The 23,496-nt window shown below is 38.6% G+C and overlaps 1 protein-coding gene across 3 annotated transcripts in view; it reads right to left on the bottom strand.

Annotated features, from left to right (window-relative positions):
* LOC121360251 overlaps window positions 1–23,496 on the bottom strand; it is a 59,119-nt gene that overhangs the window by 35,421 nt on the left and 202 nt on the right. For all 3 annotated transcript variants that reach the window (XM_041479958.1, XM_041479956.1, XM_041479957.1), the window contains exons 2-13: window positions 23,385–23,496; window positions 23,066–23,166; window positions 22,655–22,724; window positions 21,500–21,630; window positions 19,722–19,810; window positions 18,483–18,582; window positions 17,091–17,134; window positions 15,560–15,637; window positions 6,781–6,977; window positions 4,485–4,549; window positions 4,104–4,210; window positions 971–1,082 (exon numbers count right to left, since the gene is read on the bottom strand). In XM_041479958.1, the coding sequence (XP_041335892.1) occupies window positions 971–1,082; window positions 4,104–4,210; window positions 4,485–4,549; window positions 6,781–6,977; window positions 15,560–15,637; window positions 17,091–17,134; window positions 18,483–18,582; window positions 19,722–19,810; window positions 21,500–21,630; window positions 22,655–22,724; window positions 23,066–23,166; window positions 23,385–23,496 (1,206 nt within the window). The remainder of the gene's footprint in view (window positions 1–970; window positions 1,083–4,103; window positions 4,211–4,484; window positions 4,550–6,780; window positions 6,978–15,559; window positions 15,638–17,090; window positions 17,135–18,482; window positions 18,583–19,721; window positions 19,811–21,499; window positions 21,631–22,654; window positions 22,725–23,065; window positions 23,167–23,384) is intronic.

Raw genomic sequence — 23,496 nt, 5'->3', positions numbered from 1 at the left:
AGAATTTTGATTCTGCACTCTTAGTAAGACACTTAAAATTGCAGATTTTATGGTCCTAAAATGAAAGAGACCACATTATAAAGCTCAGTCTTCAAGAAGCAACTCTTGCTGCTCTGCTGAAAGAAACTGAAACTCAAGCACTGAAATGAACAGCTGCAGATGTAACTTGACCAATTCCTAAGAACACTCAATTTCACTAGTAAGAAGTCCACTGTCCTTCTCTACACCACATTCACATTTCCTTTCGATACAAACTGTTGGATAAAATGTCGGCACTCCTAAGAACAAACTCAGAGCTGAGTTTTGCCACGTGTGCCTTAAGAGTTTTGCAAGACTGCCACTGACAAAGAAGAATTAAATGCTACTGTTTTGGAACAAACTAAACTGTCTAAATATTTAAACTGTGTCTAAGTGAGGACATGATTTACAGTCTTCTTCCTTTAAAAAGGACTTTCATTCTCTAGATTAGGAAAACAGACCATGGATATCACAGCTGCAGTGGCTATGGCCATCATTCATATTCTTACATATGCACTCACAGTGCACAATTACATAGCTGAAGATTATTTCTGAAGTACTCACAGACAATTTTGAAGCTGTGCAGGCAGCATTAATGGTGAGATTCCCTGATTGTAATATTTATAATGTGGTCTTCTTGCAATTACATCTAATGCAATTTAAGTCTATGCCACGGAAGTTATTATAATATGGTATTTCTTTAGGAGACCATCAGAAGAAAGTACAACATTTTTGTAAGATTTTGTATCAGTGCTTCTGGAAGACCCAATACTGCAGAGACCTTGTCACTGTTAATTTTGTACGTTAAGTAGTGACAGTGAGTTCTTTACAACACGAAGGGGTGAAATTCCCAAGATGATAATGACTTCCTTTAAAGTTGTGGAAAAGATAACAATATGGAAAGATTAAAAGAGGTCAGTAAAAGTTTAAGAACACTCCACTGCATACTTACACCATCTATACTCCTTCTAGCATGAGGTCCATATGTATCTTCAGACCCTAAAACCTGTATGTTAACTGCACTGTAATCTTCATACCCAAGCTGACTGAAAATAAGACGAGTCCTGCAACAAATGATTTTTTTATTAGTAAGCTGTCTTGAAATGATTATCTGAAGTAGCCCTTTGTGGTCCACAGAAGTTAACTCTGTCAAGTAGCTGTATAAAAGGTTTTATCAGCTGAAATACTGGAATTTTGTTAGGACATATTTTGCTTGATGGAACATTTTGAAGACACTGTTAATGCATCATTGTTGTCATAAATATAACCACAGCACCTGAAATAGTGAAGCAGTGTACAGAACATTAACACAAAATACAATTTTTTAATTGCTGTAAAGAGCTGGAAAGGTGTTCACGCATTAAAAATGAAGCCACCTTTATTTTTGATGAGATAAAAAAAATTAAACAGAACACCTAATTTCAGGTAACTAAATTTGCAAACTGTGTCTGTACTAAGTTATTTTAAATCAATTATCTAGAAACATTACAGTTACAGATACTACAGTTGAAAATACATTCTGTGGGTCATTTTCAGCCCTTTCACGTGTTAGCAATGTAACAGAGAATCAGGAAAGTAAAAGGACACCAGAGACTATTTCAAAAAGACTTCTTCACACACATATAGCCAAATCCCTTCTGCTTTCAATAATGAGTAAACAAGTAAAGGAGAAGTACACAAGAACGAAGCAAAATAAGTCATCTTAAAACCTGCCAAAGCTGTTCAATGTCTTAGGCTAGCAACTAATTTGACCTGTACAAATGAAGCACATTAAATTTGTGCGCCATTTCCTGCACTTGTTGCCACTAGACTACCAGACAGAACTTAACCTAGGACAGAGTGGAAGCTGGATAGTTGGAAGATCACATCCTTAGACTATTCTCTTGAAAGAGAGAGACCCAGACAGACTCGATCAATGGCCTAGAGACAAATGCATGAAGTTCACTCAGGCAAAGTGCTGGGTCCTGCACTGGGTCACAGCAAGCGCAGGCAGCACCACAGTCTGGGCCACGGTGGCCAGAGAGCTGTTTGGAAAAAAGACTCTTGGGTGCTGGCTGACAACAAGATGAACACGAGCCAGCGCGTGCCCAAGCAGCCAAGAAGGCCAGTGGATCCTGGCCTGGATCAGCAATGGTGTGGCCAGCAGGACCAGGGTAGTGACTGTCCCTGTACTCAGCACTGGTGAGGCCACACCTCAAATCCTGTGCTCAGCTCTGGGCCCCTCACTTTAGAAAGAGCATTGAGGTGCTGGAGCATGGCCATGGAAGGGCAATAAGGCTTGTGAAAGGTCTAGAAAACATGTCTTACAAGGAATGGCTGAGGGGGCTGGGGTTGTTTAGCCTGAAAAATGCTACACATAAAAGGAAGGTGTACTGAGGACGAGTCCAACTCCTTCTACTCTGCCTGCAGTGACAAGACCAGAGGAAATGGCCTTAAGCGGAGACAGGGGAGATTCAAATTAGATATCAGAAAAAAATTTCCACTGTTTAAGCTGTCAGGCACTGGAGTAGGTTTCCCAAGGAGGTGGCAAAGCAACCATTCCTGGAGGTATTTAAGAGATGTCTGGATTTGGTGCTGGGTGATGTGATTTAGGGATTATAATAATGGAGCTGAGTTGATGGTTGGACTTGCTAATCTTAAAGGCCTCTTCCAACCTTGATGATTCTATGATTTTATGAACAGAAACTGGTAAAAAAACTGATGTCAAAATTTCGGAATGAGTTACAGTTGCCAACAGAGCATCCTTTGAGAGGGATCAGAATAGCTTAATTCTTATTCTCTATCTGGGCTGACATACACCAATCTTTTGATGTGTCAAAGAAACAATTCTACATATTAAGCTGTTTAGGACTACATTTGAATGCGTATATTGTAATTTTCAAAACAGAGATCTTGCCCACAAGCATGCCTAATGGGCTAGAGGCCACTTCTCACACCAGTCTATCAGCCTTCAACTGCCTCATATCAGCTTTCCTCTGATGGTTACTCAAGAGAGCACAGTACACAGGCTGAATTAATTTTCTAGATATCAGAGACGGCAGGAGCACTACAGTCTGTTCAATCAGACAAAGATTCACATAATCCAGTCTGAAATAATATCCAAGAGCATACATGAAATGGAAAACACACCATTTTTTTTTTTTCCTAAAATAATCATCTAGGTTCTAGAAAGATGGCTTTTCAGAGGTTTTGAGTCTTTGTATTTACCACTTCCTGAAGGGTTTTTCTATAATTTGATTTTCTCAATAGCTCTTGGACAGGAGCTTTTAGCATTTGCAATTACACAGCCTATCAGCCTGCTCTTATCTGCCATATCTCTTGAGGGAAATCAGACAACTCCTTCGCCAAAGTGCTGCACACAGGCACATGAACAATCACTCCAAGTTCACAGTAAACCTTGGATTTCTGACTTTCCAAGTGTAGTTTCTGCATGGGTCTACAACACGACGGGGAGGAAGCTTTATATAAAACATGGCACAAGGAAATACTGGAATAAGCATGAGAGATTCCTGATATGAAATTATATTTAAGAGGAATTCCTCATTGCCCAAATATACTGACATGACAATACAACTGAAAGTTTATCACTCTGTCTTGGAATTGTAACTCTGTCCTAGGGAAAAACCCAAAAAACAATCACTGGGTCACATTTTAGAAAGCGTGTTTTAAACACAAACTCAGAAAACTTCCTGTATTTCATATCAGTATAGTTTTTCATTAAAAAGTTATGTGTAAGCTGCTGGAAACTAGTTTCACACGGGTTTACCTCTGGTATCTAATAAAATTTCATCTCAATCACAGCTTGTTCCTCACTAAATTGGGTTTCTCTCCAGCCATCTACTTTCAAATGTATTTGGCACTTTTCTTACTCTGTCAGACGTAACTAAGTGCAGCTACATACTGAAAACAGGTTTCTTGAAAAGGCTACTTAAGTCTTGAAATGTCATCCCAATAGGAAAACTATAATCTTCTAGGATTCTTACAAGGTTAGTAATGTTGCCATCATGTGTCACTGTTCTATTTTCATCACATCTGGGGAACAAAAAAAAGCAAACCAGAACCCCTTCCAAGACTCAAATACCAACCTTTGCAGAATAGCTTCTGCAGTGCGTTTTCCTTTTTGTACTGCCTTTGGGCCTCCCACTGGACAGACAGCAGTAGCTCTGAAGCCATCAAGATAAGTGGCATTTACCTAATGATAAAGGGATTATGAAGTTACATGGAATTCAGTACTGATAGGCTATAAATGCTCTCTGGCAATCATTATCTATACAAAAACACACTTTTTAAACAAAGTAACAACTTTTTGCATATAAAATAAGATTTGCCTTTTCAAATTTACCACCTCTCTCTTTTAGCCCTCGGGGCGGAGAAGATGAGGATAGTGCAAAGTTTTAGCATTGTCTCCAAAGTTCAAGGTTTTGTAAATCAATATATATTTTTCACGCCACAAAATGAGGTAATACCTTATAAAATGTTGAAGGAGGCAATCCTTTTGCTCCACAAACTTTCACTGCTCCACCATCAAAACCTATAGTGGTTAAAAATCACTATTTCAGCTTCTTCAATATAACTTCAAAGACATTCTTTTGTGATACATATTAATCAAATGCACTTAATTAAAAAGCAAAGCATTGATAGCCGTACTGCCAGAGAAGAGAGAAGCTTTCAGAAAACAGTCCTTCCTGCCTTAGAAAGAACTGCAGCAAACTGGTGACTGAATTTATGTCTGCCATCAGCCTTTTAAAAGGGCAAATGAAATGTTTATTCATGCACTTAAAAAATACTTAACAAAGAAAGCAACCGTAGGACATTAGACTCAATAGTTACATTCCTCTTAATATCCAGTTATTGCACACACACAGAGAGCCCACAATTTACTGCAGCTGGCTGGAGTGGACTGCAGTCCCTCACTTGGTAAAGAATCAAAGCAGGATGAGAAACCAGTGAGAGCTATTGGCTGAGAGCTTAGTAAGTGAAGGGTAACTTTAGCTTTCTTATCAGTAACAGAAACAGTCTGAGTAGATCTTCCAGTGCAACAACCATGTTCAGTATTAGGAATATTAATACAAAAAAAAAAGAAAAAAAAGGCAAAAAATTGCTGGGATGCCATCAGGTTCAAGCTTGAGCTGGAAAAAATCAGTAGGTGCTACTCCTTGAAAACAGGCAGTGCAGGATTGGCTTCTCATGTTTTAGAGCCAGAATTATAGTGTAGTTCACCTGTGACTAACCTGTGTTTGCAAATATTTAAGAAGCAGTTCAAAGTCCTATACAAATACTCTGGAAAGATCAGATCAGAACATATCTAAAAAAGTAAATGTCACTAGTACGAATTTTACACACCACTCAAATAACATCATCACTGTGTCTCAAGACTGACATGAGGTTAATTTAACTCTCTCAATATACAGCTACATCCCTCCATTCAGGGCGAAGATCTGCAAGAGTTTTACATTCTAGGTGAAAGCATAGTACAAGAAAACAAATGCCACAAAACCAAATGCATAGCATCCACTGACAAAAAGAAAACAAGCACCTCTTAGCTCAAACCCTGCAAGTAATCCAGCAGGACAATAAAACTGGCAATATAAACAGCAAAATTAGATAGCTTGCCTCTTTTTACTGGTGTACGTGTCAAAGCACTTCAAACTAAAATATTTAAGCAATCTGCCCATTTTCCATCTGTTATATTTCTAAGAGGACTAACTGAAAGTTCATGTGAAAGTTCATTTTAAGTTCAAACATGTCATATCAGGTCATTTGCAAGCTAAAAGTTCATAGGAAGGTTAGGGATTCTTTTTTTAAAAAGAGAAAGACTAGGGGCTAAGAGCAGCAAGCTGGCCTTATCAGACTGCCATTTGTTGCATGAGGAGAAGATTCACTGTACCATGTTATGGACTTTTTTACTCAAGCAAAATATTTTTTATGTTACTACACTTTCAGTTTTATCCCAGTAAGTTTTTGAGATTTTAATTGTTCTAAGCTTTAGAAAGACATTTGGCATTCTGTCACAAGTAACTTTAGAAGGAAAAAAATATAATATAGATCCAGTAAAACTTTAGATGACTGTAGATAATTTTTTTTTTCAAGCTGTCTTACTCAAATTACAGCTCTCTGAATCTGTTAAGCCTGGGGTTTTCTTGTTTTCCTTTTGAAGCTATATTCTGAACATACATTATATCCATCTTTAGTCTACTGGCTGTTAAGTGTTTTAAGGACTGCAAATGGACTTTTTAAAAAAAGATTCTCTGATGGAAATCCTGTACCTAATCATTCTTCTCCCATGATCCACCTAAATGTCTAAGAAAAATGCCATTACCAAGTAGTCCTCTGAAAGACACAGCCTTTCATTGTTACCAACACTTCAAATGCCCTAACCATGTAGAAAACATTTTTTTGAGAAAAGAAATTTAGCTGCAGTTTAAAAAAATACTGAAATCATAATGAAGCTGTCTCGATGCTGTTCACACTGAATACACAGTTTAAGGACTTGACAGGCGCAAGGCAGGCATTAAAAAGTAAAGCAAAGGGAGCACAATGGAAAATATAAAACAGTCAGCCAGCAAGGTAAATAAGATTATGCTTAAAATTTCTAAAGGAATTTTTAGCAGAAGTCCTTGAAAGTATCAGTTTAATACAGCATGACTCTCAGGAACTGATTTAACAAGAAATATGCAGAGACTAAATAGAAATTAAAGTAACTGCTTTTGTTTGATAACACACTTCATTGACACAGATATCATTACGTGAAAGAGGACTAACCTGGAATTTCAGTGATGGAAACCTGGGAAAAGTCACATGTAACATCTGGTAAAAGATAGCGCTGAGGATTGCCCAATTCATACACCAACTGCTCAGCTACAGTGCCAAAAGAGATTAGTCCCCCTGTGTCTGGTGGTTTGGAAAGAATAAAGTCTCCTTCAGAGGAACATTCTACAATGGGAAAGCCTATGTTGTGCCTAGAATATGAAAAACATTAAGAAAAAAGCCTTATAAATATGAAGGGAAAGTGAAAAGAAGTATTAACAACACACCAGAATTTCATAGTAATGGCCAATCAAGTAAAACGTGTCAAGAGTTACAATTTATACGGCTGTTTCTACAGGAACGCAGACTAAAAATCAAGCCCTGAACAAAGTGCTCAGCTGAAGTACGAGGATGTAGTCCATTGTCTAGCAAAGAAACAGATATAACAAGAGATAATACCTGCAAACATGGATGTAGGGAACGGAATGGAGAAGGACAATAACAGAAACAATTCAAGAAAAAAGAAGCTGAAATAATGAGATGTAAAGATGTAAATTTAGAGTAAAATAAACCATGGTTAATTGTAGCCCAATTTGGCTACAGCAGCACACACAGCATGACGGTGAAGACAACTACATACACCTTGCACTCTGGATTTGTAAAAAGGCAGTCAAAGCAGGAAGAATAAACTGCTGGGAACCTCAGAGATGAAGGGAACTAGGAAACAGAAATAATCACACCTACAAAGGGTAATTTCACATGTTTAATTATTAATTATCCACAGGAAAGTAATAATCTGAAAACAGAAAGACATATGAAAATAAACATCTTCAGCACACAGAAGACAGAACTAACAGAAAATTACAAGGCACAGCAAAAGAAAAGGAGTGAAATTATGAACATGTTCATAAGTTAAAATATTCTTCCTCCTCCTCACATTATCACAAGCAAAATATACAAAAAGTGATCAAATAACTCATAATAAGAGGCACATACTGGTCATTGCAGTAGCAGGGCAGAGTTTTCAGGATTAGGTGGACAAAATCCAGACATCTGCTTTTCTAGCTAAAAGGCTTCCATTTATTTACAGAGAATTTGAGCAAAATTAAGAACTTCAAACTTTTCAGAAGTACCGAAGAATTAAAATTAAGAGTGCAAAGATTCTTCTGAAAAGTCTACCTGGCTCCCTTCCCTCTCAGAGAAAGCCTGAAATGTGTACAAGTGTCCCACAACACAAAATGAACACAAAAAGAGGAGTTAAGGAGACACAGTTCCTTGCAAAAGCTAAACCATTCTAAAAAAGTCCTAATAACGAAAGGTGGTGAACTTTACCATGCTCATTAAAGTCAATGACCTTCAGGTCTTTCATACAAACTTAAAACCAGTCTATCCCTCAATTTAATTATTTTTGGGTGGTAGCGGTAACAATGTGCTGAACATACAACTGAACTGGTTATCAGCAAAGGTTACATGAACACAGTTTGTATAACATAAATCCACAGCGTCTGAAAGAAAGTAAGCAAAAATACCAGTGAACTCTTAAGGGACATTTGTAAAAGTTCATGGGAGTTTGAGCAGATTCCTTATCATCGAGAATATTCAAACATAACTCCATTATTTTAAAAAAAGGATTAAGACACAAGATCTGTTACCAGAGACCAGCAACTTTTAACACATAGAGCAAACAAATGTGAAAAGTATGGTAGCTGGTGGACACCTAGAAAAGCCCACATCAAATCAGTTAAGATAATACTTCATTTGACTGATCTTTGAAACTATTTACACCACTAAAAAATACAGGAAATAAAAATAGACTGCCCTGGTGAATGCAAAGAATTGAATGGAATCAACAATTTCATATACAGGCTATTCTAGTGGGGGGGTTAAGGGGAAAAGGAGAGAGAAAAGATGGTAGTAGAAGTATGTAATATTCAAAAATTTGAAGTGTGACACAGAAAAAAAACAACACCCAAAAAAGCCCTCAATCCTTGGTCTGGGACATTAACTTATGGTAACAGACTAATGTGTAATTATCCACATTTTAGATGCAATGAGACACACAGAGGAAGCATCATGATTTGGCCAGGGTAACAAATCAGTATCAGTGACTGAACAAGACTAGAATTAAGCAGCTTTTGCCCTCTCAGTTCCATGTTTGTGTGCTTGACCCTACCACCTATCTGTCCTGTCTCAATGCAACAGCACCAGGTGCCCTGCCAGCAGGCTCAGTGCAGCTCATTCAGACCAGGTACCCAGAAGAGACACCACTCACATGAACACACATCACCCAGAGCAGTCCATCCTCCTGCACTGACAGCAGTGTCCCTGGATCTCAGTCATCAGCACATGCAACTCTTACGGTACTCTCCAGCAATCTTTGTTTTGAAGGAGGAAGTAAATTATAGACACTCAACTTCCTACTCTGAACCACTGAGCCTACTAACATTGATTCAACCTCATTTTGCCCAGCTTGCACTCTCAAAACCCCCAAACCATTAAAAAACAAGACCCAAATGTAATAGTGAGACAAAGTGAGAAATTTAATCCCCTAATATCCTAATATGATCAAAATACAGCAGATATTGTTCCCCCCTTCAGGGTACACCACCACCCAATGAACTTTTCTGTACGGCCAGCTAGTTGCAGAAGATATGTGCTCCCCCAGGTTATGCCAGTCCTGAAAGCTTCCCTCACTTTTTTAACAATTCACAACATGGAGATGCAATGATCCTGAGCACCAGGATTCTACCTGTATTGTAACTGGATGACTGGGAAAATACAAATACCCAGTACGATCTTGTAGCAGATGGCAGTAATAACCCACATGAACATACACACGCTTAAGACAAAAATGTGTTTTGTAAATTGCTAAAAAACATTACTTAAAATTAATTTTCACATTGGAAACAAACTGGTCTGTTACTCCTAAGATACAGTCAAATGACAGCTACTTAAATCAGGCACAAAAAGCTCTTTAGCAGCAGTAGCTGCCTGGCTCAGGTATACCACAGGCAGTATAGTCACACCATCACCCTGACCACCACTTTTAAAATAGTGACTCTTCGCCTGATTAACTTGTAGGTTTTGCTGAATGACTACACACCATATGACGTCTGCTCTGTGGGAAACATGCTTTAGGCTGTCCATAACCCATAGCCAAGCTGTACTTTTATATAGTGTAGCAGGGGAGTAAGCACAGAACAATGAACTCTTGCAGCAACTATGGTCATGGCATCCAAAGGTACCTTGGCTAAGTGGCATCCTTCAATAAAAGAATTGCATCAGTTTAGTGACAAAATCCCTATGTAGAATGAGGCAGTAGCAAGCAATGGAAACAATTCCAGAAGGGAACTAATACAATTCATTCTAATTAAATTACATAAATTAATAAAATATGTAAAATACAATAAAATATATAAATTAATAAAATACTAGAGATAAATATCAAGTAGTATTTTAAAAATATTTAAGCAGTTCTTTTAGCACAGGGTCAACAGACACAAGTAATACACATCAGTTTGTGAGGGGAGATGACAACTACCATTCTTTAATCCAAAAGGTCCATTTCAGGTTGCATGTTTGCTGCTTAGCAAGTAAATATATTATATACAATATAGACATTAATAAACCAGAGCACTGAATGAGACCAAGCTAAGGTTCCACCTCAAAACCCCTCCACATCGAGCCTAGATATGAGTTAACAGTTAAAGCAGGTTTTAGTGAAAACCTACAGCACAGGAATAACCAAGTTACAAAACTGGTTTTGATGCTGAAGCCTCCATCTCATCAAACTACTCTTATAGCAATCAAGAATCTGAGTTTTCTGTCAAGTTCTCTGCCTGCCAACAACTTACTCTTGGATTAATTTTTTCCATGTAAAATGTTATTTTTTCTTCAGCTTTGGCTCTCTGAAATGTTACAGTTTATGAGCATGTCACAGGCGATAAATTAAGCTGTCTAAGCAAGGATCTCCTCCCTGTCTATTCTGGGACACTACTCAGAAGTCTCTGAGGAGTCATCAAGATAAACTTCCTCCCTGTTTTGCCACACTTCTTACACCATTTGATTGCAGGGAAAGTAAAATCCATGACCAGTACTTTGGCTCAGGGAGAGAGACATTACTTGAGACAGAACACGTATTTCTCCCCTCGAAAGTGTCAAACCCCTCAAGTACCTCATTCTAGCCACTACTGCTCAATGGAGATTACTGGCAACAGGAGCTGGGACAGGGAGTGTAGCACATTTACTTGCAGAAGCTGCTGCAAGAATGAAAACAAAACCCCACAGCAATGCATGGTGGAAGTGAACCTGGATCCAAGTTATGCTGTGGTGTGAACTTTTAGCTTTCCAGCTAATGCAGTGGCATGGGACGTGACTCAATGAATGTCACACCAAGCAGAGCTCTGAGCCAAGCTTCTCAACTCCTTAGGTATGCATTTTAACCAGAATGCTACTAGGCAAAAAGCAGAAGCTCCTACCACTTCCAGCAGCGTTTTGACAACAGGTTCAAAACAGATAATACATCAGGCAAGATCAGCACAAACTTACAAAGTAAAGGTATAAGCATCTCTTCACGTGTAGGTACCAAAATGTTTCCTAACATGCAATTCTGCTTTAGGCAAGACTTACTAATTGCATCACTTATCCCCTCTGACAAGGGCATTTCTGACTGTGTCTTGTACCTCCACTTCTAATGGCCAGACAACTTCAGGCTAAACAGACCAGCTGCCTGGAATAGAGGGTGCTACAGAGAAAAAAACATTCCACACTGCTGAATGGGACTTGCATGCTGGATTTTGTTCTACTCCCAAATTAAGAAATCTGGATCCAGCCCTTAAGAGTCTACAGCTATTGACTTACCCTTTTGGTCATCCCAGGCCAGAGGATTATGCAGTCTCAACCAATGTACACTCTTGGCTTAGGGCAAAATGCCAGTGTTTATCATCTCCTCAAAATGATTATCTACAGATCAGCCTTAGTTTATTCTCTCCTGCATTTCAAAACAAAACAAAACAATGTACTAATCACCCACTGGCACTAAATAACAGCAAGAGACAGCAATGTCTGGGGACAAATGAAATTAAATAGAGAGCTGTGAATTATCAGTGTAGTTCTGGCCAGTACAGTTCATTTTCACACATGGCATGAATTCCCTGTTGGAAGCTGTAGACAACGTAATGTAATGTCAGCTAATAGACAATAAACAGGAAGCAGTGATCTATTATCACTTCTGCTGACCCTGTGCTGATGGGCATTACTAGACAAATAATAAAAATGGAGTAAATGCCTTTTTTGATAACACTAACTTAAAACCAGAATTTAAGAATGCACATTACCCTTTCTATAGACTATGAACTAATGGCTTCTTGCACTCTCTGCTAAACATCAGAGAATCCACACAGGAGTCAAGCACCCACCTTCTCACTGGAAAAATAAACAGCACCTATCCCCTCTACCTGTCTGTCTGTCTTCATGAAAACTGGACAAAACCTTACAGCTTCAAGATTCCCACCTGTAAGTCAAATGCACCAAGGAGATACAGCACAAATCCCAGTGCCTCAGGTGAACACAAAGAAAGCAAGTAAGTTTGGCTTCTACCAACTAAAGTAACTTGGAGAGTCACAAGCTGGAACATGCACGTCACTTGTTTCACATTATAAACTTACTTTAAGGAGACAACAAAGGAAATGAAAGAATAGCTTAGGTTTCAATAATTAATAATTAAACGCCCACACAAATATTCCTGAGATTCTTTTGCAGTGGAACTGATACAGAAGTATCTGCATCAAACATTTCAAGAAAATTAAAACCAAACAAACAAACCCCCCACATCAAAAACCCACCAACTAAACTATGCTGGATGAATGAAGTGGATTCAATCCAGTGTCTCAATACTCACTGAGACATGACAGCAAATGCACAGAATGTAAGCTCTAACTCTACTGGCTTCATTTAGATTAACTAAAGTACTCTTGTTTACAGAGTTAATTATTTCTGCTTATGCATAAACAATGGACAGGTAAGATTTATAAACCTGAGGTGTAGCAAATTATTTGGGTTTTGTTTACAAGTTAGAAAAAACCATACCCATCAGTCCTTCTTAGACAGAAGAGCCACATGGATTACTGTCCTTGGAGAGAAAAAAAAAACCCAGACAGTCAAAAACATGACCCCAGTTGGAGGCTAATGAAGCTCACCCTCTGCAGTAAGGAGTGAGGAGGAGAGAGGCTGCCCTCCAGCGTTCAGTTACCACACACCACAGTAAGTGCAAGGGATGGGTTTTCTGCTCTTGGGCTGCACAAATGCACTCATGGAGCGGGAAACTCCTATGTAAAAGGCACATTAATGATAAACACAGATTTAACTTGGCTTCTTCCCCCTCATATTTACTAATTTAATTGAGCTGGTTGGGATTTAACATTAGGTACCACAGATACAATGATTTATTGACATCTAAATTATTTTCATGAGACTGCCAAAAATGTAATTTTTTCTAAAGGAGGGAGAAATCATTAATAGACACAGTCAATTAACTTCTGAAAACTCTGTCAGACCTCTGTTGACCTAATTGCAATATAGCTAGTTAGTGGCTGCAGGTATGGCATGTTTTGGTCACTGCTGAGACTGAGACACCATGTTATTATTGTATATTATTATGAATGCATTATCTACGTGCACTGAAAAGAGATTCAGACTGTATAAACAACAAAAACCCCATGACACCAAATTTCTTTAAACTCAGGAGAGAACAGGTTACTACTAAACTATTAAATGGAAAACACATTTTTCTGCATCCCAAGAGTTTTCATAAGATTTGCCCTCCATGCTTTTGGGCCTAAATACAGCAAGCTACAATCTATCAGGAAACCAAAATTTATACAAATAATCTTCTCCCTGCCTTCCCTCTCATATTCTAAGTGGACGTAGTGGACCACAATTCCATTTCAATTAGTGAAGTGGATCTCCACTCTACATCTCAAAACTTAAAATCAAAGCTCATACATTATTCTGGTTTTGACTGGTTTTAGTAGCTTATCATACAGGCTGATGTGTCACAGTATTTTATTTCAAGAATGTGATTAATTACATGTCTAATACTCAAAAGTTGCCAACAAACTGACTAGTTTTAAGGCACCATAATCAATTCTTCAGCAGACTTTAAGTGAAGGTAAATAAGTAACTGTTATATTAGCACAAATACAGTCATGCATGGTTTCTGGGTATGTATGCACAAAGCAACAGAGCAGTATCAGGTGTTAAACCTCTATGTTCTTTAACAGAGATTCAATTCAGCACCAGTCAGCTCTAAGCCACAAGTCCACTATGATTTTAGACAAAGTTCTGTGATTTTACAGATACAAAACAATTAGCTATGCATATTTGTGTACTTAAACTCTTCTGTAAAATGAGCTATTCCCACTCCAATAGCTTACAATAGCTCCATATATTCAAGCTGCCTTTCTTTTTTAAAGCCAGATTGACACTTCTCACAGAAAAATCCTTAAAGACCTATCAAACATTTTAATAAGAACATTAAGTGTTCTGTTTTTTCACTTCAATTCTTTTATAAAGCAAGGTCTTCTGGAATCACAGTTACAGAAGACTTTAAAGAAGGTTCATGATGCAACATAATTAAATTATTGGGAGAGACATCAGAATATTGCCAAACCAAACTTGTTACTATAAACTCTCGCCTTTGATTTCCCATAGCATACAACAGTGAAGAGCGAGTGCATTTTGTTCAGCAGCCTTCCAGTAAGGGAGAAGAAATGTCCAATCCTGTTTGTTCTCAATACCATACATGCATTTACCTTTAATCAGCAGTGCTCAGGAACTCAGAAAAGCAGCACACACCTTTTAGGATCACACTCTGAATCAGAAGCAGTCACTACAAGGAGAAGAAGAAATCCAGGCAGCCCTATGGCTCTTCAGTCCTGCTGCGTCACTCACCTGGACCAGAGTCAGCCTGGGAGCAGGAACACTCTGTATTAAAGCACTCTTCTCTCCTGCACCTCCCTGCTGCTCCTCAGCCCTTTCCTCCATCACATAAAAGAAGATCTGCCTTTCTCATCATACAGCACAGGACAAGATCCCTCCTCTCATCCCAATAAACACAGAAGTAACTGCAGCCATAACTACGCAGAAAACGTGTTCCCTAACTACTTTTAAACTACTCTTATCAACACGGCGGTAGAAAGCAGGCTCCCTCAGCAGGCAGAACGACACATGTACGTGTAACTCTAATTCAGCAGCTCTGAACAGAAGACACACAGAACTTTTTGGAAGGACTGACCATCCAACACATTTGTGTTCATCAGGTTATTCAGCAGGACAGAACTACAGCATATATTCATCCCTACCAAAGCAAATTATGTGAAATTTTTGACAGACCAGCAAGCATCTCTGATCTAACTGAAGACTACTGTAACAGCATCCAAACCATCAATATTGTCTTTTCCAATACAATCATAGTCAATAATATATCTTTTCAAAAAGCAGAGGATACTGAAGGAAACATGAAAAATAGTTTTAAAGGGGAAAAAAATAATCAAAGGGCTAATTTGGTTTTCAAAATCTGCTGAAGTTAACAAAAGAAAGACTCTGTCTGACCAAAAACGAAAACTTGAAAAGGGAAAACAGAACTTGTAGAAAAGTAATGCTGAGGTGATGAAATATCAAAGAGGCCAATATTGTGTCCCCAAAAAGAGAAAGGTAGAAGCAGTTTTCGTAACACAGACACAGGCAGAAAACTTCATCTTTGGTCCACTACAAACATGCATGCTGGTTTACCTACCAGTCTGGTACTGTGTGCCAATCAGTGAATATTCCACCTGTACACTGAGCACCACATTCAATGAGATGACCTGCAAGACTGGGAAAATGGCATTGAAAGTAACTAAGTAAAATGCAAAATCAATTTATACAAATCCAGCTTTAAAATACAGTGGAAATACAGCTAAATAACAAAATGTGCTGTTTTCCTTGACAAGTATGTAATACAATTAAAAATTATACATTAAGCATAACAAGGGATCCCGAAAGATGAATAGAGTGTTTAAAGGACAAACGTTTACAAGAAGAATTTTCCTACAAAAAAATTAATACCTAGAAGATTACCTCACACCTAAACCCAAGTTTTCTTAGTAATTTTAGTAATTCAGTATTTTAGTAGTCTGTGCTGTGTATAACTAAATAGACAAAGACCATTTTTAAATGAAGAGACAGAAAATCTCACCTTCATGTATTACGATTACCTATTACTATTTTCGTATTTGATTGTGATAGTCTATAACAATTCAACAGAATTATGGGGAAAATCTTCATCTCTATCATCCCTAATTCAGTGGAGCCTGAATGAATTTCTTTCCACATTTTTCCTCAAGCAGAGGTTCAAAAACACTAACACTAGGGTGTGCTCAGGCTATCTAAGTAATCACTCTTTTATGAATGATTACTTAGGTACATGATGCACAACGCTAAACTGTGCATAATTTAGCGTTGTGCATCATAATTCTACCCCTTTCTGAATCAGATTCCTAGCCTTAAGCCTACAACAAGGACTTGTAAATGGGAGCACTGACACTGAGCTTCAACAAAACCTGTTGAAGCTGCCTTCTGACCAAACCTGCTTTTGTGCATCTTTCAGAGTAAGCCCTCCAACCACCCCACCTGCCAACAGCAGCAGCCAAACAGAAAAACCTGGGAATCAGTGGCCTGTACTATAAGACTTCATCTCTTGACAGAAAATGAACAGCAAGAAAAAGTTAAGCTGTTAAATAAAATCTTTCAACCCTTTCTTCCTTTTCTTATTTTAAGCAGGCTCCAGAATAAAGTTTCTATAATTTCAATTCCAAGTGAGAATAGTAAGTGAGCCTTGAAAAAGAACTCAAAACCTAATTAAAATACCAGGATGCTGCCTTCTGACCAAACCTGCTTTTGTGCATCTTTCAGAGTAAGCCCTCCAACCACCCCACCTGCCAACAGCAGCAGCCAAACAGAAAAACCTGGGAATCAGTGGCCTGTACTATAAGACTTCATCTCTTGACAGAAAATGAACAGCAAGAAAAAGTTAAGCTGTTAAATAAAATCTTTCAACCCTTTCTTCCTTTTCTTATTTTAAGCAGGCTCCAGAATAAAGTTTCTATAATTTCAATTCCAAGTGAGAATAGTAAGTGAGCCTTGAAAAAGAACTCAAAACCTAATTAAAACATGCAAATAAATTAATGCAATGATAATATGAAAAATTAGGATGTGCTGAAAAAATTGGTACCTTGACATTATGATATGAAATATAGATTTACCCCATTTCTTCTTATATCATTTACCTTCCCGCAGCCAGCAAGTCATAGTCATCCCTATTCCAGCCAAACTAGAAGAAAAACACAAATATTTCACATGCACAGAAGTTTCATACAGTACAAAAAACTGCACACTGTATGTTTGTTGCTTTGAGTAACAATGCATTGGATATATTTTAAATCTAAATAACAATAATCGGCAGGCAGTGTACATGGATTTGAGTTCCTAGACAGCAAATTAGCAAAAAACTTCTGACACACTGCAGTTCTCCTCCTATTGACACACTCCAACAAATTTAAAGTCTGAAAGTCATACCCACCTCAAAAAAACTGGAAGTGCAACATCCATATCAGTTAAAACTGCACAACACACAGGTTTAAAAGTATAGTACCTATCTTGTGTCACCTGGACAAACCTCTATGTGTCTTCAACTTTTGAAAACTATCAGTTCCTGGAGTACTACCAGTCACCCTCAAAAACCGGAAGCATGCTTTCTGTTTAACTGGAAATTTTAGATAGAATCTTTTCCCCAAGTTCAACCTGTAAGCAATACAGTAACTCTTTCTTATTTAGCACTTGGCAGACATCTTCCTAAAACCTTCCCTAGATAAATTAGATAAGGTCTCTCTGGAGTAGGTAATACACACTGACAATTGTTATTTTGAGAATGTAAACAACTAGGAATAAAATAAGAAGTCATAATGGAAATTATAAATGGAAAATTAATCAGGCAATGTTTGACATGCACAAAGTCAGAAAAAGTATAACATCTTAGAAAGTACGTGTTTAACTAGACACATAACCTATTTTTCTAAATACACACTAAGAGAAAGCTTCTGTATTTGATCATGTGTGATCCTTCACAAAAATTCATGAAAACCTATTAAAAATACTTCAGAAAACTACATACCATGGTTGTATATTTTTTTGAATTTCAAGGAATTTCAGAAATACTGCATTGAAACTTGACTACTTTAAACAAAACTGCTTACACACTGAACAAAAAAACCCAAGTGTTTTAAACTACCTCACATGCTAACCCCCAACCAGAGTGAGCTCTACTATTGACACTTTGTAGTAAAGAAAAATATATTTGCACACCAAACTTTGCAGAAAGGCAAGGGAAAAAACCACAGAACAAATGGTAAGAGTGAAATACTGCTGAAAAAGGCTAAGACTTCCTAAATTTTACCCAGGCTTTCCAGCTTAATGGTATACAAGTTAACAAATATGCCTGCTATCAGTTTAGGAGAAGTGGAAGCTGACAACTCTTCATGCACGTAAGAAAAAAAATAGAGATGCTCATTATTTTTCATTTATTATCTACATTTTCATAATGGACAAAAATTGTCCAATGATGACTGCTGAATATTCGCTCTCATATATTCATTAGCATTTGGAAATTTACATTTACTTACAGAATGAATGAGTGGGCCTAGAACAATCCCGCTGTCAACACATCTGCCCGTCACAACAATATCAGCTCCAAGGTCTAGAGCTCTGCTTATTGGTCTTGCACTGAAAATGATAAAACACAGCAGTAAGTATTTCATCTTTTAAAGCATCATTTAAAAAACAGTTCCCTGACACACACAGGTTAAAAATCACTTAAAAGCTGCGTAAGAAATCAATAAAAAAAAAATACTTCCACAACCAATTTGTCGTTAGGTATGTACATCAAGAGTATTTTAAAGAACAGTCATCAGGGCACTATCAAATTCAGGTACCTAAATAACATAACTGGAACACTTCCCTTAATGTCCATAGAAACTTCCTTGAATAAAGTGCAGAGTGGGACATTTCTATCATCAATCACAGAAAAGAGTGTTTTTCAGAGATTGGTTAAACATTTAATTTTTAGATGAGTGTATAAAGATGAACATTCTTCAGGGATAAAGCCTGGTGACTTAGCCCTCCAATTTTAAACCTATCAAGTCAGTTATCTAAGTGATTTACACACTTGCAATATTGTCTAACTTCAAGAGCACTGTGCAAGAACAGGATTATGAACTGGAAGAGATGCATGTGACCACTGTCCCATTTCTTGGTCCTTTCCCTTTACTAGACCTGATTAACACTGATTCATCTGAAGTGGATGGTGACAATGAAAATGCAACTTCACAAAGAGGTAGCTGGAACACCTGCCACTCACAGACTTATGGAAACCCTAAGCATCATAAAGGAAGGAAGGGAGATCTTCCAAAACAAGTGACCATCCTGAAAAACTGGTTTCCAAAATTTCAAGAGTACAAAGCCTGACACAAAGTTGAGTGCTCCTACAGCACTGACTACATCCCAGTACTCAAGTTCCCTGTTTGCACTTCTCTAGTGACAACACAGTAAACTACTCCATTCTGCAACAGAATAATCAGCATATGAAAAAGCATTCTTGCAATTGTTATAATTGAACTAACACTGTTTTGGCTTCAACTAAACCTGATGATTCACAGATGGTGTATTGCTAAGAAGTCATAACTTACAAGGTTATAACTATAACTTACTTACAATTACAAACAAATATTTTTCTGGTTGCCTGAATAATTCAAAGGTGAACCTCATCTATTAAGCAGTTCTAACTGCAAAGCAAAACAAATTCCTGTATTCAGTATGTTAAAATTAGTTGTTCATAATAAAGACACCTTGCTAAAATAACTCACCCAAGATACACACTCATGCTGTGAATATTCTCTGGAAATTGTTTGCCACTCTCTAGATCGGTGATACCAGCTCCTTTTAAGTTCTCTTTCTGTTAGAAAACAAGCAGAACACACAAGCAGTGAGTATTATGAAGTTTCTACTGTAAGCCTCTCATTAGTATCAAACAATAGATCCACTTCATAGCAACTCTAAGCCAAGTATAATTATTAAAAGTATTACCAATACCCATTAGTTGAATGGCTAAAAGCCTTAGATACTAAGACTTTTAACCACAACTTTTCCAGCATACAGAAAATTAAGGTAGTCTTTAAACAATGTAATGTTCATTTATATATGACCAACAACAAGGAACTGGTGCACTTCCTAGGCTTCAAACGGTCTGTAACTGCTGTAGGACTAAATAAATCAAATCCTGCCATCAGAAATGTATCTGTCACATCTGCAATGGTGTCATGGCCAGAGAACAAGGTTAATCCTGCAGCTTCATATGGTACTTAGAATAAACTGTGTTTCCAGAAAAGTAGGGGCGAGGGGAGGGTGTGTTTTTGACCATGAATTAGGCATTAGCTTGGCAATTCAGTGGATTAAGGGGACAGTGAATGCCTATACATAACATCCATGTAAACTGTAAATACTAATTTACAGGTGGGATCTGTAGTGTGGGAAAAAAGCCAAACTTCCACTCTGAACTAATTTGGTATTCTAAATTAATGACTGAAATCCTCCAAACCACAAGTAACATTGACCATGTTTCATGTACCAACAGTAGACGTTGTCTGTAGACCATAAAAGCTGTGTCTTTTTGTTCCTGTAGGTCATGTACTGGCAACAGCATGGAAAACAGTGCATTTCAGATCAGACATGTCCATAACAAGCTCAAATAACACTCACTGTTGTACCAGTAATGAAATTCTGGCCCACAGACAGTAATTTCAGCAGGGCAGAAGTTTCTTAAAAAGAAGTCCAAGCACCACACATAACTTGCAAATAAAGAACCTTACTTGACGATCTTCCACATTCAAGTGCATGCAAGAGGTAACAGATCCTATGCAGATAAATAATTTTCCAAGTACAGGCAGAGATTTTACCACAGTGCAAACCTCTCCTCTCAACTACTATTGTGTACAAACTCTTTTCCCAGTAGCTTTTCAGGTATGGCCAACATTTTTTTGCAGATTTCATAGATAAATTGTAATTCTCTAAGTAAAAAAAAAAATCCCATGTATTTAATCTTTCTTTTTTTGTTTTTTTGGGTTTTTTTTGATATTTAAACTTCAATCCTCTTACTTAACATTACCTTACCGGCTCTTAACTAATTACTTAAAACCAGAAAACCAGCTATCTATAAACAAACTAACATCAGGAAATGCCTGTAAACCACTAAAAAAGCTAGAAGGGATAAACATTTGAACGTGTGGTAGCTACACCATATTCAGAAGAATTAACAGGCATAATTATCTAGTTTAGACAGAAGCAATAAATAGCAGCATGTAATAGCTTCCCCTGAAGAGCAGGCAGACCTTACAGCAGATTCACATTTTGCTTCAAAAAGCTAAACAGAAGATCCACAAGTTTATAAAATTCGTCCCCACTATATACCAAACAACAGATGTGCCAAGAATTATATTTATGCATTAAAAAACCTGAAAGATAATGAAGAACAACACTTCTGATAGTAGAAGACTACTGCATAGACACACAAGGCTCCTATGGTACAGTAAATGCCACCTTCAATGCTATACAGACTTGTGCTATGGCTTAAAACAAAGTGAAATACCTCACTCATCAAATCATCTCCAGCAACAACAGCTATTTTCAAATCAACATCTGCTTTCTTTGCCACCTCCTGAAGGGCAGCTGCACAAGCAAGTGGATTAACTCCACCAGCATTACTGATGACACGAACACCTAACAGAAAAAAAAAAAAAAAAAAAAAAAAGGGCAAATAAAGTTCAGCAGCATCAATAATCAATCACCTGTACTTTAAAAAGTGTGCTGGAACACAAGCAAGGTATCGCCTTCACAAGATAACAGACATTCAGTCAAGCAAAATACAAAAATCACATTAAAACAAGAACCACATTTAACCTGTGAAAGGATCAGAACAAGCCAGTACAAAATTGTTTAGAGAACAACAACTGCTGTAGATACATTTCATCTATCCTTTATGAATGGAAGAAAGTGACCAGAAAGAGACACATAATGAGGCAGACAGACAGCACCAAACACCTCCGACAGGAACAGTAACAGACACTGCGAAGCTTTACTAATGTAAACAAACAAACAAAAAAGATTGGAAAATCATATTGTAGAACTATGTGGGAATTTTGGAAAATTTAAATTACCTTGAAAACATCTAGATCTCACATTTTGAAAAATATCTGTAAAGCAATCTGCCATTCACAAACTGAAGCTATAGTAAGAAACACATGGAAATATACGTATGTATTTACAATTGTAACAAATAACTCAACCCAATTTCACCATCAGACCTGTACCCCACATCAATCAGAATGGCATTTTTCATAGAATTCTAGAATAGTTCGGATTAAAAGGACCTTAGAGATCACCTAGTTCCAAGTCCCCTGCTATGGGCAAGGTTATTCAGGGCTCCATCCTGGCCTTGAACACTTCCAGGGATGGGGCACTCACAACTTTTCCGGACAACCTCCTCCAGTGCCTCACCACCCCCACAGTAAAGAACTTCTTCCTAGCATCCAATCTAAATCTACCCCATTCCCCCTTCTTCTATCACTACATATCCTTGTAAGAAGTCCAACTCTCTCGCAAACCCCCTATAGGTACTGCAAGGTGCTGTAAGATCTTCCCAGAGCCTTCTCTTCTCCAGCCTGAAGAGCCCCAACTCTGTCAGCCTGCTTTCATAAGCAGGTGTACAGCATTAACATACAAACTCATGCAAGGAGTAGCATACCTTTCCTGTGAATATCTTTTATATAGGGAGCCATGGCAGTGGAGACAAAATCCGGAGTGTAACCTAAAACCTGAAATAATTAAGAGCTGTAACCATTTCTTATAGGTAGGTCTACCCAACCCCTCTCCTTGGTTAACACAGAAGAACCACCTCTCAACTAATGCCATCGGTATTCGGGTAACGCGATGGGAAACGACATGAACACTTTCACTAGATGAAACTGAACATATCAAATAAACACATGCGAATAAAAAGTATACTTAAGAAACCGTATCCCCGTAACCCGGTATGTCTTAAACAGGTTTCGGGCGCGATTTGGGCTGAAGGAGAGCTCGGGAGGTCGCAAAGTACCGGAGCGCACCCGCTCCGGCCAAGCCCAGCACGCTGGGGCCGGACACCGGCTCTACTTACGGGAGACCGGGCCCTGGCGGCCGTCAGCAGCGACATGGTGATCTCGGAGAGGTAATCGAAGACGAGGAAATCCAGCTTCCCTCCGTACAGCAGCTGCGGCACTGGCGAAGAAGGCACCATCAGCTCGGGGCACCCCCGCCCGCCCCTACCCCCAGTGCCGGCCCCGCCCGGGCGAGCGGCGGCGGCCCCGGCCCGGCCGCTTGCGCAACGGGGCTGTCTGTGGCGCTGGGGCCGCCGCCCGCCGGGCTCGCCCGGACCCCGCCGCCCCGCCGGGTCTCCTCGCCGCCCCCCGAGCACTCGCTGCCGCCCCACCGCCCACCTGCGGCCGCCGTGTCCCCCCAGAAGCCCGAGGCGCAGCCGATGCGCACGGCGGCGCCGGCCGGGGGCTCGCAGCCCGCGCTGCGCCAGCGGCTCCAGCGGGGCGGGCGGGC

Source organism: Pyrgilauda ruficollis, unplaced genomic scaffold (assembly GCF_017590135.1).
Source record: "Pyrgilauda ruficollis isolate IOZ18807 unplaced genomic scaffold, ASM1759013v1 scaffold5, whole genome shotgun sequence".
NCBI classification, from domain to species: domain Eukaryota; kingdom Metazoa; phylum Chordata; class Aves; order Passeriformes; family Passeridae; genus Pyrgilauda; species Pyrgilauda ruficollis.
Note: the sequence above shows the minus strand (reverse complement) of the source record. Positions and strands in the feature narration are given on the sequence as shown.